Below are 15,278 nucleotides of genomic sequence, written 5' to 3' on the forward strand. Positions count from 1 at the left end.
AAGAAGACAGTTACTAAAAGCAGCCAAGCTTGGAGTTTGTGCCTGGGGACTCAAATGTGAACAAGAGAGACATGGTATGAGCTCACATAGGGATTACTATACAGTGAATGAGGCTGACAAGTTAACAGTGTTAACATAGTGTGACAAATAAGGACTGTGAGAAACACAAAAGAAAGGGCATCTCCTGGAGAAGGAGATTTCTCAGCTAAGTCTTGAAGAACAAGTACAAGTTTTCAAGATAATAGGAGTGTCTCTGCTCTTGGCAACATCCATTCCCATTCAAGCACAATAGCTTGGGGTTCCTGCCCATATTCTAGGGACCTACCTTATTTTTAAGGTGTACAAGAGTTCCTAGCTGTTGAAGAGGGTGCTGTGCACATAGATAATATCACAATGTTTGAGCAGTTTGGGGAAAGAAAATCTCCAGACCTGATGGTGATTCTCTCTTTGTAGTCTCCTTAAATCAAAAGTTTATTATTGTTATTATTATTATTACTACAAACAAATGGGTCAAAGACACAGCAGGCCTTGGCAGTAATCTGAATACAGTGGATAAAGAAGTGGGAGGAAACATACTAGAAAACATCTCTTATACATACAGTGTGCCAAGCACAATTCTAATACACACACACATATGTGTATATATATATGTATCTCATCCAATCCTCATATTACTGTTATGACTTAGGTACTATTCTTATCTTTATTTAACAGATAAGGAAGCTGTAGCACAGAAAGGCCAAGTAATTTGACCATGGTTACCCAGCCCATGGTATGACATCCAGAGTTCTAGTTTGGGCCCCTGGGTGAATGGTAGTGCCTTTCATGGTGATGGGAACATGGGTGAAGATGAATGAATGCTGCTTTAGGCATATAGAATTTCTGTTACCATACCAAAAATTACTCATGATTTCTGTTACGCATACCAAAGCTTGTGTGATGCTTTATCAGAGAGGTCAGGGTGGCATTACCTCAGATCTCTTTGGCCCAAATGCAGGTGTACCAAGATGCTATATGGGAGGCATCATGCAGCACATCTTTCCCACTGAGACTCAACCCAGTCATGGTAGATCAGACCCACAGTGCTGACCACAGAGGTACCTATGAAGTTTAGACATACCACCCTGATGAAGCTAGCCATCATAGAAAGCCAACTGCCTGAACATGACACAGCTCTAAAGAAAAAGAAAACTCAATCTTGTTTTCCAGGTCCTGTGTCTACTACATACTCCAAAGCAGCTAGAACTGTAGGTCATCACATGATCAGGGAAACCTGAAAACTAGAGTGGACAACATTTGGGTTAGCCTTAAGAGACTTCTTGCTTAAGAGCCTTGAGTCTCTGAGGCTTTAATGGACCAATGGACTACATCCAGTGGCAATGACAGGCAGAAGCTAGGATGAGATAGCCAAGACCTCCCTACGAAGTTTCTAAATGTAGGGGGTGACCTTGATATTAAAAGGACACCCTTTAGGGTGGGCGGGCATAAACTATTCCAAGAGACTTCCTTACAGCTTGTGAAAACTCTGCAGGTCTTCTGATGCCTTTGTTTCTGTCCTGGCTTTTGCAAGGAATTGAGGTATGTGTCCAGTCCAGAGGTTGGCCCAGAACACCCTTGATATATTGCTGATGCCTGGATATGCCAGGAGACTGCTACTTTGCAGCCTGTAAATGATCTACCTTCTAGGCTACAGCAAGCTACATAAGATACAGCTACTTCTGTGAGAAAGTGGCTGATCTTATCCTCTGCCTTTCACCCATGGCCGTTATACCTAGAGATTGTGGTTTCAGGGCTCAATCATGTTAACAGCAGGGACCTGTTCACATCCTGCTTCTGTATGCAAACCATTCTTCCAGGTGAAGACCACCTGGGTAGCTCCTGACACCCAGATACTAGACAAGTGCATCTAGATTATGTTGTCCCCTTACGCTTCCACTTTTTATCTGCTCCTTGGACTCCAGATTGCCAGTGCTTAACTTTAGGAAAGATTAACCACATCTATCAGCCAAAAAACCAGTCACTGGGCCTGTTTCTTCATTAATAAGATGGAAATGCGTGTACACTGAAACTCATATTGGGTGAAAATGCCATGGGCATCACATGTAGTATACACCAGGCCTTTTGCTATGTAGTGTCTATATGTTATCTCTGTCATCATTCAAAGCCCTGTGAGGCACACATTATGCTCTACATTTTTCAGATGTCAGAAATGGTCTCAGAAGTTGGGTGTATTCCCCAAGGTCAGCAGAAAGGGTAGGGGCAGAGCTGGGGTGCATATGGGTAGCTCATACTTTGAATGGTCTGAGAGGGAAAGGTACCTAGCCTGAAACCTCACTTGAGGCCCCACCCTCTCTCCCTTCCGAAGTGGCTCCGCCTAGCCGGGTTGCGGGTTGTACTGGCGACCGCCTTCCAGCTCACCCTTCAGAGCACAGAAGTGCGCGCCCACCTTGGCCACCGAGAGTTCCAGGATCCTGGAGGGGCCGGAAGTGGATCTTGTTCTCGCTTCCGGCTCAGCCATTGTTTTCGCTCCTGCAGGCCACGGGTGTTTTCCGCATGCAGGGGTCGCTGCGACTGTACACCGGTGAGCGGAGCAGGGGCGGGGAGGGAGGTGCTGTACGGGCCGGGGTCGCTGAGTTGGAGCCGCGGCCGCACGCAGGCCTAATTTGCGACGCTGGTCCGGTGCACGCTTTGCCTCCGCGGCCGGTGGCGCGGTCCCTGTGACACTCTGAAGCCGGCAGTTGTAGAGCCGCCTCTTTGTCCCGTCCCCTTCACCAGCGGTGCCTGGCCTGGAGCATGGCGTCTGCCGGTACAGCGGAGAAAAAGGCAGACATGGCCAGGTGAGCTGCGCCGCAGACGCCCTGGTTTAACGCAAAATGTAGGTGGATATTTTCCCAGCCTTGCGCTGAGAGCACAAAGCGTCAGAAGTGGGTTAGACACAGTCTTGAAATTAAAAACGTGAAGCGTCACTTGGAGACCCAAAAATGCAGAAGAGATTAGCTGCGGAGCATTCAGAACTAGTAGGAAAATGATCAGAACTTTTTACAGGTGTGGGGATCTCAGAGCAGAGTTAATAGGCTCTTCTCGTCCTCCTCCTCCCCGTCCTCTTCTTCCTCTTCTTTCTTCTTCTGCCTGCTTGCTTGCTCTCTTCGTTCGTTCGTTCCTTCCTTCCTTATTTCCTTTCCTTTCCTCCTCCCTTCCTTCTTTTCTTAACAGAAATTGAAGCCTAGAGAGTTGATTACCAAGGGTACTGAGATGCATGGTGACCATCATTGATGCCCTAGTTTCCACTAAGGTACTGATTCTCTGAGTTTTACCATATATTAAGTGGATAAAAGCTTTTCCCCCGCTTCAGTATCAGCTAAATGAACGACATTCATTCGTTTACTAAAGGTGTACCTCTGTGTGCTGTGTACACACACACACACAAAGAGGACTGGAAACCTGTAGGTGACACCCCCATTGCCCTCTGTCCCTGCCCTGCCCTTTGAGTCTTTCCCCAAAGTGGGGGAGACAGCAGTGTAAATCACAGAGTGTGGTAAGTGTTCTAGTAGAGGTTTGAATGAAAAAGGTACTGCGGTTCACTGAGGCAGTAATCACACCTAAGCCTGGAGAGATCAGGAAGGTTTTCTAGGGGAGGTGGTTGAGTAGGAAAAGGTCTGGAATTTACTGATTCCATTGGGTTTTTTTGGTGGCTGTCTAGCAAGAGGGTGTGAGTGGCCAGTTGTGCATACACTAATTAAAATAATTGTGTTTTAATTAGAAGTACAGAGAAGAAGGCTATCAGCTTTCTTCCTGCCTGGGACAATCAGGAAAGCAAGATTCAGGAGCAAAGGCTACTTGTTTTCAGTCTTGACAGAGGAGTAAGAGTTTGTCAAAAGCTGAAGAAGAACAATCCAAAGAGGACAAGAGAATATGTGGCTTCTGGCTGTGTCTCCAGAGCTTTAGTGCCAAACTTTGTTGTACATCTCTGTCACAATAGAGAAGAGTAGAAGAGCTTTGAGCATTCACTTCCTGCATAGGTTTACTTATAAATTAAATATATGTATTGTTTTATAAATTTCAATACACATTATAAAACATATACTAAATAGGAGTTAAATAACAACTTAATGTGTTCTTAATATACCCTTTGGATCATCTTGCATATTCCTCACTTGGAGATTATTGCAGTTTCTCTAGCCTGAGTACCTGGAGAGAATGGTAAGGGTATGTCTAGAGCAGGACCCAAGGCCAGGTGGTGAAGGGCTGTGACTGCTAGGCATAGACATTAAGGTTTCATCCTGTAGGTTTTGGGAGCCACTGAAAATTTAAGAAGGGAAATCCCTTAGAGAGATGCTTAGAGACTGCCCTGGTTGTAAACTACCTTCCCCGCTTTTCTTCCTGGAGTTTTTTTACTTTTTTTTTAAGATTTATTTATTTATTTGTTAGAGGGAGTGAGAGAAAGAGAGAGAGAGCATGTGAACAGGGGGAGGGTCTGTGAGAGAGGGAGAGCAGACTCTGCACTAAGTGCCGAGCCCTATGTGGGGCTTGTTCTCATGACCCTGATATTATGACCTGAGTGGAAACCAAGAGTTAGACACTTAATGAACTGAGCCACCCAGGCACCCTTGGAGCTTTGGTTTTTAACTGTGGATGGTCTGTTGTCAGCCCAGGGCTGAACACTCTGGGACTCTGATTTCTCTCTTAATGTTTTTGTAGGTGACATCCCCATTGCCCACTGTCCCCAACTCTGAAAACAGCTCCTGAGACCTGAATTACAGAGCATCATTTTAACTGGACAAACTGCAGCTGAAACAAGCTTTTCTTGGAGGTCACAATGACCACCCAAGGCAGGGGGACTTTAGGCCTCCTCCATAGGGGTGCTGTTCTCCAGAAACATGAGGGGCACCAGACCATGAAGCAGGAGCCAGGGAGCCAGACCTGGGGTCAGGGCTGCAGTCTCCAAAAGAACCACCCTCCTGTCTGTGAAATTTTCCGGCTACACTTCAGGCAGTTATGTTACCATGAGATGTCTGGGCCGCAGGAGGCACTGAGCCGGCTCCGGGAGCTCTGCCAGTGGTGGCTGATGCCAGAGGTACACACCAAGGAGCAGATCCTGGAGCTGCTGGTGCTGGAGCAGTTCCTGAGCATCTTGCCTGGGGAGTTACGGACCTGGGTGCAGCTGCATCACCCTGAGAGTGGCGAGGAGGCTGTGGCTGTGGTGGAGGATTTTCAGAGACACATAGGAGAGGTGAGCAGATGAGTCCAGAATGGCATCTTCTCTAATGGCTGGATTAGCTTGGGAATAGTCATTCTCTGTTCCATAGGCTCTAGGCTGGTTTATCCTTAGGGTTCCTGAGCCAATTCATGGAGAGGGAAGAAATAGTTTTTGTGCTTCAAGTCATGAACAAAAATACAATTCCCAGAGAAGCTCTGTGCATCACTTTGGGAATAATGTGTTGTGACCCTCGCTTCAACCTGGCGATCCACACAGTACTCCTGGCAGGTAGAGAATCTGCCCACTGTTTAGAAGGGACTGTGGTAGGGAGTAGATTTCTGCGTATGTTGATAACATGGGCCTTCATTCAAGAAGTTGTCATTACTTACTTCCTTGTACTTCTCAGAGTCTGTTATCTCTCTTCCTGAATTTTAGGTTCTTTAGAAGAGGTGACATTTCTGGACCTCATAATCATTGGTTTCTTTTCTAACTTGCCAAACCCAACTGGGGTCTTTCTCCTTCCTTCCTTCCTTCCTCTCTTTAATTCTCATTTTGGTTTACCCTGTTTCCTAGGGTTCTCTCAAATTTAAAGCCAAGGTAATTTAAATTAGAGGAAAAGTTGGAGAGCCAGCAGTGTGATAACAGTGGAAAATCTGGCTTCTAGGACCACAGAGCTAAGTAGCTCTGTGACCATGTGTATCAGTCAGGGTTTAGCCAAAGAAGCAAAACCAGTAGGAAATGATATATATTACATATTTATATTTGTATATATATCTGTAGCATTGCTACAGTGATTTAAGTGATTATGAGGACTGGCCTGGCAGTACAAGTCGGAAATCCGTAGAACAGGCCATCAGGAACAGCCAGCTGAAACTCAGGCACAGGCTGAAACTGCTGTCTACATGCAGAATTACTTTTCATGGAACTTCCAGCTCTAATTTTAAGGTTTTTGTAACTGATTAAATCAGGCTCATCCAGATGATCTAGGATAATCTCCTTTACTTAGAGTAAACTGAACATGGATATTGATTTTATGTACAAAATACCTTCACAGCAACACTCAGTTTAGTGGTAAATTGACACCTAAATCAGTTCTATCTGATAAGTCTAAATTGCTCTCTTGTACTAACCAAGGAGGGTGAATTAGGGTTCCCTCTACCTTTATTCCATTGCACTTTATTATGAAAAACCAGTATATGAAATTTCCCAAGTACCCAAAAAAATAGTTACAATATGTATGTCTAGGGAATCAATTCCAGTTGATTGGAGTCTGAGGGCTACACCTTTTTCCAAGAGTACCAGCCCACCCATTTGGCATTGAATCCATTGCCAAGCATTATTTCTTTGGACACAAAAATAAGCACAGGAATAAATCAGTCATCATCAGGATGTAGAGAGCAACTAGATTCAACCATGCGCAGAGACCAGTGGCTGAATAAAGTGTTTTTGAGTGCCATTTAGTGAGGAGGCTGGAAAGAAAATTCCTCTATTTCCCACCTTTGTTTGCCGAACTTGAAGAGAATGCCCCCTCCATTAAAACTTAAGCTTTTATCCAGGTACCCTCAGAAAAAGGTGACTGAGTCACATCAAGAGAGTGACTTAACAGTTGACAGAGCAGTTGCACACTATTGGCTCCTGCTTAGGAGTAGGATCTTTGGACTCTATTCTTACTCTGCCTTTATTGTTGGCTTAAGTTTTTCTGATGTAGAAGACATGAGAATGGGACTATCTTTCCTACCATGGGCTCAGAAAAATGTATTTTTGGCTAAATAAATAAACAAGCTTTTTTGTGGCAGTTTGCCAGGAGTAGATTAAGGAATATCAAGGCAGGTCAGAGTCACTCTGCCCAGCAGGAGTGAGCATGTACATATGTGTACTTTGGGGCTGGAGAGGGTTGTAGAGCAATCCCTGTTGGGCTGCAGAATCATGCAATTTGCAAAACGCTTTTATGTCCTATATCTTATTTTTGTTCCTAGCAGGCTTACAAAATATGAAAATAATAATCATATCTTCATTTACAAGTGACACAAGCACAGAGAGATTGACTCATCTCAGATGGTGATTAGTGAATATTCTCTTTGTCCCAGAGATTTAACTGAAGTATGGTTATTGCTGATTACTACCAAGTGTGGGAATCAGAATTTTCTAGCACCCTAGGTTCTAAGCCACTAGTTTCCCCCTAGTATCTTGCTTTGGAGTGCCATCTTAGATGAAAATTGGAACGGGGTTTTCATTCCTAAAAGAAAAGAAACCTGGGAGTCTGAGTCCTAGGTAATGAATAAGAACTGACCAGCATTTAATTGTTAGTGAATTTCAAGGTTGTGTTTTCATGATGCAGCTAAGTTCTACCTTCTTCCAATACCCACAGCAGCTGTATTTAAGAGCTGTAACACCCATTTATAAGAACTGTTCCGTGGAGACTCCAGGGAACCTTCTGGTTCTATCACTGTGCTAGAGAGACATACAGTAAAGGAGAGAGTCCCCTTAGCTCTCAGCAGATATAACCCAATGGGGTAAATCCAGCAGGATTTGTGAAGTTATTTTCACCCTGGGCTGTACTGTGTACGTGGCAGTGCAAGCAAGTGAGCCTATAAATGTGATTCATTTAGACGGTGTTTTAGGTTTTCAGCTCCAAATGCTGGTGAAAAAGTAACAATGAGATTGTGAGGAGCTGGTTTGATGACAATAAGCAAGGGTTAGAAATACCTCTACTTTGAGGTATTCTCAAGGTCTCTAAAGATTGGTGTTACCTCATCTTATTTGACATTTTATCAACGTTATTTTGGAGGGATAGTACATACTGAATACTGGTTTTGCAGATAACTCTAAAAACTAGTAGTAAATATCAAGAGGGGAAAAAAAGTATCAAGAGAAAGTTATCAGCAAATTTTAACTGAACACCAACATTGGGCCAAGCATTGTTCTAGGAGCAAGTGATCAAGACAGAGTTCTTACCCTCAAAAGGCTTATATTTCATTGGGGGAGAAATAGACAATAAAGGCATAAGTAAGATAATGTAAGGGTTAAGACATACAGAGACTGTAATCAGGTAATTTGAGAGAGAGTGACTACTACAACTTTGCTTTGTCACTGTGGTTAGAAATGGCTTCTCTGAAGAGGAACGTTTGCTGAGAGAAATTGGAAAAGCTCTCTTGAGGTTTGTCAGCCACTGTTCTGGGCTCTTGTTTCTGCTGTCAGCCTCAGCATTATATGTGCATGCATAGGTACATACACCTGTCATTTTTTATTTTCTAGGTACTTCTGATTGGTCTCTTCTGTAGACTAAGGCCATAAGGAGTATGTAGAATTGTTCTCCTGGCTCCTTTTTCTAGATTGTTCTTCATAAGCAAATTTATGTCTGAAGAATTGACAAAATGAGAATGGTTATATAATCTGGGCTTCAGGCTTCTACCAAGAGGTTCAACAGAAGTATAGCAAGCAGGATGGCAAGTTGTAGATCCTGTTTTGACAGTTTTCCCCCCAGTAGGCTGTACTGGTGGGTCTGGAAGGACATTGGCTGTTCTTTTCCTGGCTTCTTTCTGGGGGTGTTTCATCGAGGCTTGGGTTTCTAGACCTTGAAGGATGCTCTTTTGATTCCAATTATAATTCCTGTCTTTAGGTTTCAGCTCCTGTACAGGAACAGGAAATGCATTTGGAGGAGATGACAGCCCTGGGTACAACAGAGGAATCTCTTCCCACCTCATCCTTCAGTGAGAGTTCAGGCTCTGGAGCCCACCTGGAGCCTCCTCATGACCCAGGGACACACCTCCTCCCCATTGGGCACTCTGGTACTCCTCTCCTCAGCCCTGGCCTCAAATCCTGCCTCCCTTATCTCCTCAAGTCTCCTTTCCTTTATTTCCCTATAACCCACCCCATTGGAATCCCTCACTGCCTTGCCGTATGTCTTCATTTCCTAGTGACTTTGTCTGTTTCTTTTGCTTATTCTCTCTAATCATTTGTCTATTTAGCAAGTTTTTGTCTAGCACATGTCATGGATGAGGCACGTTGGGAACCAGAGATACAGTACACAGTTATTGCTTTCAAAGAACTTGTTATCTAGTTGGCAGAGAGTCAGTCAACTGCAAGAAGAGTTGTCCTTGTAAGATACATTGAGTGATATCTGTCCCCGGGTATTTGATGCCATGAAAATAAACAATATGGGCATTGTAAACATTGAGCAAAATTGTTATGGTCTGGGTGGGTAGGGGAGGCTTCATGGGTGAGGTATCTGTGGGATGTGACTTGTGAAAAATGGGGGAACAAATTGAAGCAGGGAGAAAAGTGGTAAGCACCAAAGTAGAGGATATAAATAAAGACTAAGTGGGGGTTCCCTGGACCCCACACTGAGGTGGAATGAGGAAGAACTATTTTGGGAGCATGGGGCCTGCTAGAACAGGGCCTAACAACTGAGGTTAGGAAAATTTTGCTGGGTGGGGGTTGATGTGTTAGAAACAGTATTTTGGGAGAATTATTCTAATGCATGTGTCTGGGATGAATGGTGAGACCAGTGGTTGGAGGCCTCAGTAAGAGGCCAGTGTGCCAGAATGGATGTGAGGTGGTCATTGCCTGAGCAATGCTGAGTGGAATAGAAATTGAGAGATAGGAGATACATTGTGCAGGAAGAATTCATGGAACAGTAAGAGGAAGGAGAATTATGGGGCTTGGCCAATATTTGGATTCATTGATAGAACTTGGGAACTCAGGAAAGAAAGATGGTAAGAATGTCCATTTTTGACTGATTATAAGATAAAGAGGGACACCCAAATGAAATGTCCAGTAGGCCACTGGAAGTCTGTAATGGAGGTCTAGAAGAGAGCTGGAACTGGGAAAGCAGCATTAGAGCATTGAGAGTCTGTGAGATCTCTGCCAGAGCAAAAAGGGATGCTTTGAGGCCCAGCGCCTGCATAATCCATAATGAGAAGCCAAAAAAAGGAAGGGAAATCCGGAATGAAGGCCCAGAAATGTGAGGGGCAAATCAGGTTGGGCTGATGCCACAGAAGCCATGGGGAGAGAAAGTGGACCCAAGTCTACCTTCCTTCAGAGAGTTTGAAGCGAGTGAGGGCTGGGTGGAATGGGTAATTCTCAGTTGGACCAGGGAACCCTCTTCACCCTCAGAGTAAAACCTGCATGGAAAATTCACAGCGCAGTCAGAATAACGCCTGTATGGAAGAGGGATGAGAGGCAGTGTGTGGAGCTGCCTGGGTTCTGTTGAACCCACTCCCTGGATACAGACCTTATTGGAGCTGAGGTAGGACTTGTCCTCATAGCTCTCTTTCCTCTCTCAGGACAGTATGCTTCCCGGGTGCCTGCCCTTTTCCAAGCTGGGAAGTCAGGAGATCAGGCAGCAGCAACTGTGCTTCAGATGGTCGGGCCCCAGGTGAGCTGAACTCTGTCTTCCCTGAGTCCCCAAATCTGCAGCCTGGAAATAGCTAGCGCTCATCTCCAGGGCTCTGGCCAATTCTGAGACTAATCCTGTGATTTACCTTCCTAATTACTTCCTCTGGAATTGGGTCCTGCTTGCTGAGTTCATGGATTCTGTCTGGTGCTGGACTTGTCCTCTTAGATGTGTCATCCCAACTTCTCTCCCTCCCTCACCCCTTTACCCACCAGGGCCCCACCTGGGCTCTTGGTACTCTGATGTGTCTGCTCTTCAGGCCAAGGAATATCCCTGAGCAGTAAAAGCTTGTCATTCCAGGGATCTGCAGCGTACCAGTTCCTTTCTGTGGACTACACTGAGAGGAAGTGGAAAGGTCCGGCCCTCTGTCAGAGAGCTGTGTACCGGAGCATCATGCCGGAAAACTATTGCAGCGTGGCCTCAATGGGTAATGGTTCTGTTCCCCAGTAATACAGTCTGCATTCTTTTCTTTATATTTTCTTTGCTCTATTCTATTTTTTCCCAGCCTTTTTTATCATGAAAAGTTGCAAACATGAGATAAGATAGAGAGAATACTGTAATGAACCTCTCTGTGCCCATCACTCAGCCCTAAGTTATCAACTTTGTCTTTACCCCATTGTTAATTGACCTAGGGTGGTTTGGTTAGAATTTGTAGTTGTAAGGAATAGGGGGCTACTCACGTTATTTAAGTACTGAGCTGTATTACTTACAATAAGGCTGAGTGAATGGAAACCCTGATCAAATCCACCAGCTAGACCATCCTTTGGGAAACAGGGCCCTCAACAATAACAGCAAATAATTTTTATGCCAGGTAATGTAATGTAGCTGCTCCCTGCATATCTGTTTTGTCCTCCCACTGCCACCCATTTTCTTCACTCTGAATCTTTTATCCTCTCATAGCTGCTTCTTCAAGCTCATAATGGCTTGGCTTCTCTCCATGCCTCATTTAGTTTTCTTTATTTTGCCCTATTTCCAGCTCAGATTTTACTTAGCGAGGGCCTCCAAGGGTGGTTTGGCCATTAATTATCATCTCTGTTTGGACAGAACTTTGCCCCTGGCCACAGCAGAGGCTGAGGGGTAACATACAGAGAAGCTACACTTGGTCCTGGTGCCCAGGTCTAGTCAGCTGTGGTCTGAGATATATTGAAACCAGTTACTCAGCACAAAGCATGGCTGCCTCAGTTTCCCCTTTGGGAAAAACTGAGGCAGGACAGCTTCCTGGAAAGGGGTGTTTTCAGGGCAGGTTCTCTGGTTGGCAAGTCTAGCACAGTAGCCAACAATGGAGAGGGTGGATAGGCTTAGGAGTCCAGGAGCCAGATAGCTATAACTTCCCATATGCTGAAATGCCATGATGGCTTGTGGCCCAGGTTAAGATATGATTAATAAAACCAACAGTTTTATGTTCAGACATGACTGATTGCTTGCTACTTCCACTTTTTCCAAATCAAAAGGAAATATTCAACTGTATAGTTTCCTTTGATTCCAGATTATCAAGATACCAAAGATATATTTTGACTTGTGTTTCAAATTATTGGTCCCTTTCTTAATTTTTATAGGAATGTAGTACTTGCAGTACTGACTTCTACCAGTCTAGTGCACCAGAGACTAAGGGAATCTCCACTTTAAGAACTTTGCTGTCCCTTCCATAATACTTTGCCCCCAGCATTTCTGAACCTGTAATTTCTCTGAATCTTGTCACTGTCCTCACATATGAGAATCACTTTTTTGGTACATTTTTTCCTAATTGTGTTTGCCCATACTGTTTCCCATACTTGATTTGAGGTATTTGCCTCTCCTTTCTGTCCCCACTGTCTTTACTGGGAACCATGGAACCATACAGTGTCAGGATTGGAAAGGATGTTAGAGGTCATCATTTTACTAAGTGATTTCTGTAAGATCACACCACCTTTACAGTCTGCTGTCTTGCCTTCCAACTGCCTTTTTAATTGGATAATTAAGTGGAGCAGTTAAGAGCTGTCAGGACAGAGCTCTGTCCTAATAACTTTTCTTCATCCTCCCCACTGACCATCTTTCCCCTCTTTGTCTTTCTGTCATGAAGAAAAGCTTGAGCTATTTCCCATCTTTCTCTTGTTCTTAATATGTCATCTCTTAATGTGTCCCCTAATGTGAAGGTTTTTTCAGTCCATAGACTCATAATGATTCTGTTTCATCAGCAGAACAAGAGATGAATAAAACTTGTTTTCTTCTTTCTCTTGGCAGCAGGTGAGACTAGGATGCAGCATTCAGAGTTGCCTGCAAAACAGGAAGTTTCTAAAGAACCATTGTCACCTGATGGGACATCTGGAGGCCTCTGTGGAGTAGTTTCTGAGGAACTAGAGGCAAGAGCTGCCTGTGAAGGTACTTTAGAAAAGCTGGAAGGGCAACCCTCAGAGGAAGAAGGAAGCAGACTGGAAAATGATGTCTTTGAAATAACACGTGAAGATAAAGATAAATCCACAAAGGATGCATGTGATGACTATAATGAACTTGGGAAGCATCCGGATCTGTCCTCTAGTGCTGTAGAATGTCAAGGAATTTTGAAGGGACAGAAATTTTATCAATGTGATGAATGTGGTAAAGCTTTCAATCGAAGTTCACACCTCACTGGGCATCAAAGAATCCACACTGGAGAGAAACCCTACGAGTGTAATGAATGTGGTAAGACCTTTAGGCAGACCTCTCAACTCATAGTTCATCTCAGAACCCACACAGGAGAAAAGCCCTATGAGTGCAATGAGTGTGGAAATACTTACCGACACAGCTCCCATCTTATTCAACACCAGAGACTCCATAATGGTGAGAAACCATATAAGTGTAATGAATGTGCAAAAGCCTTCACTCAGAGTTCCCAACTGATTGACCACCAGAGAACCCATACTGGGGAGAAACCTTATGAATGCAACGAGTGTGGTGAGGCCTTCATTCGTAGTAAAAGTCTTGTCCGACATCAGGTAGTTCACACTGGTAAAAAACCTTATAAGTGTAGTGAGTGTGGGAAAGCTTTCTGTTCTAATAGAAATCTTGTTGATCATCAGAGGATCCATACTGGGGAGAAGCCTTATGAGTGTAATGAATGTGGCAAGGCTTTCAGTCGGAGTAAATGTCTTATTCGACATCAGAGCCTCCACACTGGGCAAAAACCATACAAATGTAGTGATTGTGGGAAAGCTTTCAATCAGAACTCTCAGCTTGTTGACCATGAGCGAATTCATACTGGAGAAAAACCTTTCGAATGTAATGAGTGTGGTAAGGCATTCAGTCTCAGTAAATGTCTTATTCGACATCAGAGACTTCACACAGGTGAAAAGCCCTATAAATGCAACGAGTGTGGAAAATCCTTCAACCAAAACTCACACCTTATTATTCACCAGAGAGTTCACACTGGTGAGAAGCCTTATGAATGTAATGAGTGTGGGAAGGTCTTCAGTTACAGCTCCAGTCTCATGGTACATCAGAGAACCCATACAGGGGAGAAACCCTATAAATGTAGTGATTGTGGGAAAGCTTTTAGTGACAGCTCACAGCTCATTGTGCACCAGAGGGTTCACACAGGAGAGAAGCCTTATGAATGTATTGAGTGTGGGAAAGCCTTCAGTCAGCGTTCCACTTTTAATCACCACCAGCGAACTCACAATGAAGAGAAGCACTCAGGTCTGGCTCGCTCAGTTTCTTAAAATATGATTTTCTAAGGAATTAATTAAGCTTTTTTTTTTTTTTTTTTTAAAGAAGGCTCTCTTAAAACTGCTCATCAAAATGTACTAATCCTTACATGCTTCCTGGTGAGTCATGAAGGTGGGAGGGTGGGAGTCACAGTGTAATCATTTTCTGACATTAGGGGGAAGTAAGGACTATACATTTCATGTACTTGTTTATTAATTCATTCATTCTTTTTTTTGAACTGTTGAAAAAATCAAACTCCTCTCTCAGTTCTGCATCCTATAATCAGATTTTGTGCTTTTCAAGGACAGAGATTATATGTTTCTTATTCTACTCCACCTCCTTCGTTTTACCACTTACATAGGTCATATTGCAAGATGGATTCATTCTTTCATTTCTCTTGGCTAAGGCTCTCCCTATCTAGTTTATAAACTTCCACTCTAATTCAGGCCCTTATCACTTGTGTTCCCTACGTATAAAACCTTTATTTTTCCTCTTGACTAATTTATGTCCCTTAGATTCTTCCAGAGCCCTCTCATTTCTGAAAGACCTTCTTAAAATGCTTTTTCTTCCCTCTTAAACTTCTGTTCATTTGACTTCAGTGCTTCCAATTAGTTGGTGCTACAATGTACGACTGTTGTTAAATTATCTTGCCGGTTATTCTGAACTTAATGTGTATTTGTATACTTTCATATCAACTTATTGTAGGCTTTTTAAGGCTAGGTATGGTATCTGTTCTTTTAGCATATAGATAATTTTCATATAGTAGTTGTTTAATAAATTTTTTAAACTCTGCTCTAAGTTGCACCATCTTTATGTTGGATATGAGATCCCCTTCCCCACCCCAATCAGATTAGAGGCTTCTAAAGATGGAAGTGGGGCAATGCCTGGGTGGCTCAGTGGGTTAAAGCCTCTGCCTTAGGCTCAGGTCATGATCCCAGGGTCCTGGGATCGAGCCCCGTATTGGGCTCTCTGCTCAATGGGGAACCTGCTTCCCTTCCTCTCTGCCTGCCTCTCTGCCTACTTGTG

At 43.8% G+C, this 15,278-nt stretch overlaps 1 protein-coding gene across 9 annotated transcripts; it reads left to right on the forward strand.

The window, feature by feature from the left end:
- The first annotated feature begins 2,478 nt into the window (after positions 1 to 2,478).
- On the forward strand, positions 2,479 to 15,044 carry ZKSCAN7 (zinc finger with KRAB and SCAN domains 7). 9 transcript variants are annotated; one of them, XM_047742426.1, is made up of 7 exons: positions 2,588 to 2,837; positions 3,214 to 3,292; positions 4,699 to 5,230; positions 8,817 to 8,985; positions 10,483 to 10,574; positions 10,893 to 11,019; positions 12,813 to 15,044. In XM_047742426.1, exons 3-7 carry the CDS (start codon positions 4,817 to 4,819, stop codon positions 14,264 to 14,266), a joined length of 2,256 nt encoding a protein of 751 aa, XP_047598382.1. In that variant the 5' UTR covers positions 2,588 to 2,837; positions 3,214 to 3,292; positions 4,699 to 4,816; the 3' UTR covers positions 14,267 to 15,044. The 9 variants fall into 9 exon arrangements, with proteins under 9 accessions (XP_047598365.1, XP_047598389.1, XP_047598409.1 ...); XM_047742409.1 differs by lacking the exons at positions 2,588 to 2,837; positions 3,214 to 3,292 and adding an exon at positions 2,479 to 2,581; XM_047742433.1 differs by lacking the exons at positions 2,588 to 2,837; positions 3,214 to 3,292 and adding an exon at positions 2,479 to 2,581 and having other exon boundaries at positions 12,816 to 15,044.
- Positions 15,045 to 15,278: the final 234 nt, after the last annotated feature.

The sequence above is a fragment of the Lutra lutra genome, chromosome 1 (assembly GCF_902655055.1).
Source record: "Lutra lutra chromosome 1, mLutLut1.2, whole genome shotgun sequence".
In the NCBI taxonomy this organism is placed as follows: domain Eukaryota; kingdom Metazoa; phylum Chordata; class Mammalia; order Carnivora; family Mustelidae; genus Lutra; species Lutra lutra.

What these genes read in the sequence shown, in the direction of transcription:
- ZKSCAN7 (XM_047742409.1), top strand. Translation starts at nt 4,817, where the DNA reads ATGACCACCCAAGGCAGGGGGACTTTAGGCCTCCTCCATAGGGGTGCT. An exon ending in CCTCCCCATTGGGCACTCTG is followed by an intron (nt 8,986 to 10,482) that starts GTACTCCTCTCC and finishes TTCCTCTCTCAG; the next exon opens with GACAGTATGCTTCCCGGGTG. An exon ending in TTGCAGCGTGGCCTCAATGG is followed by an intron (nt 11,020 to 12,812) that starts GTAATGGTTCTG and finishes TTCTCTTGGCAG; the next exon opens with CAGGTGAGACTAGGATGCAG.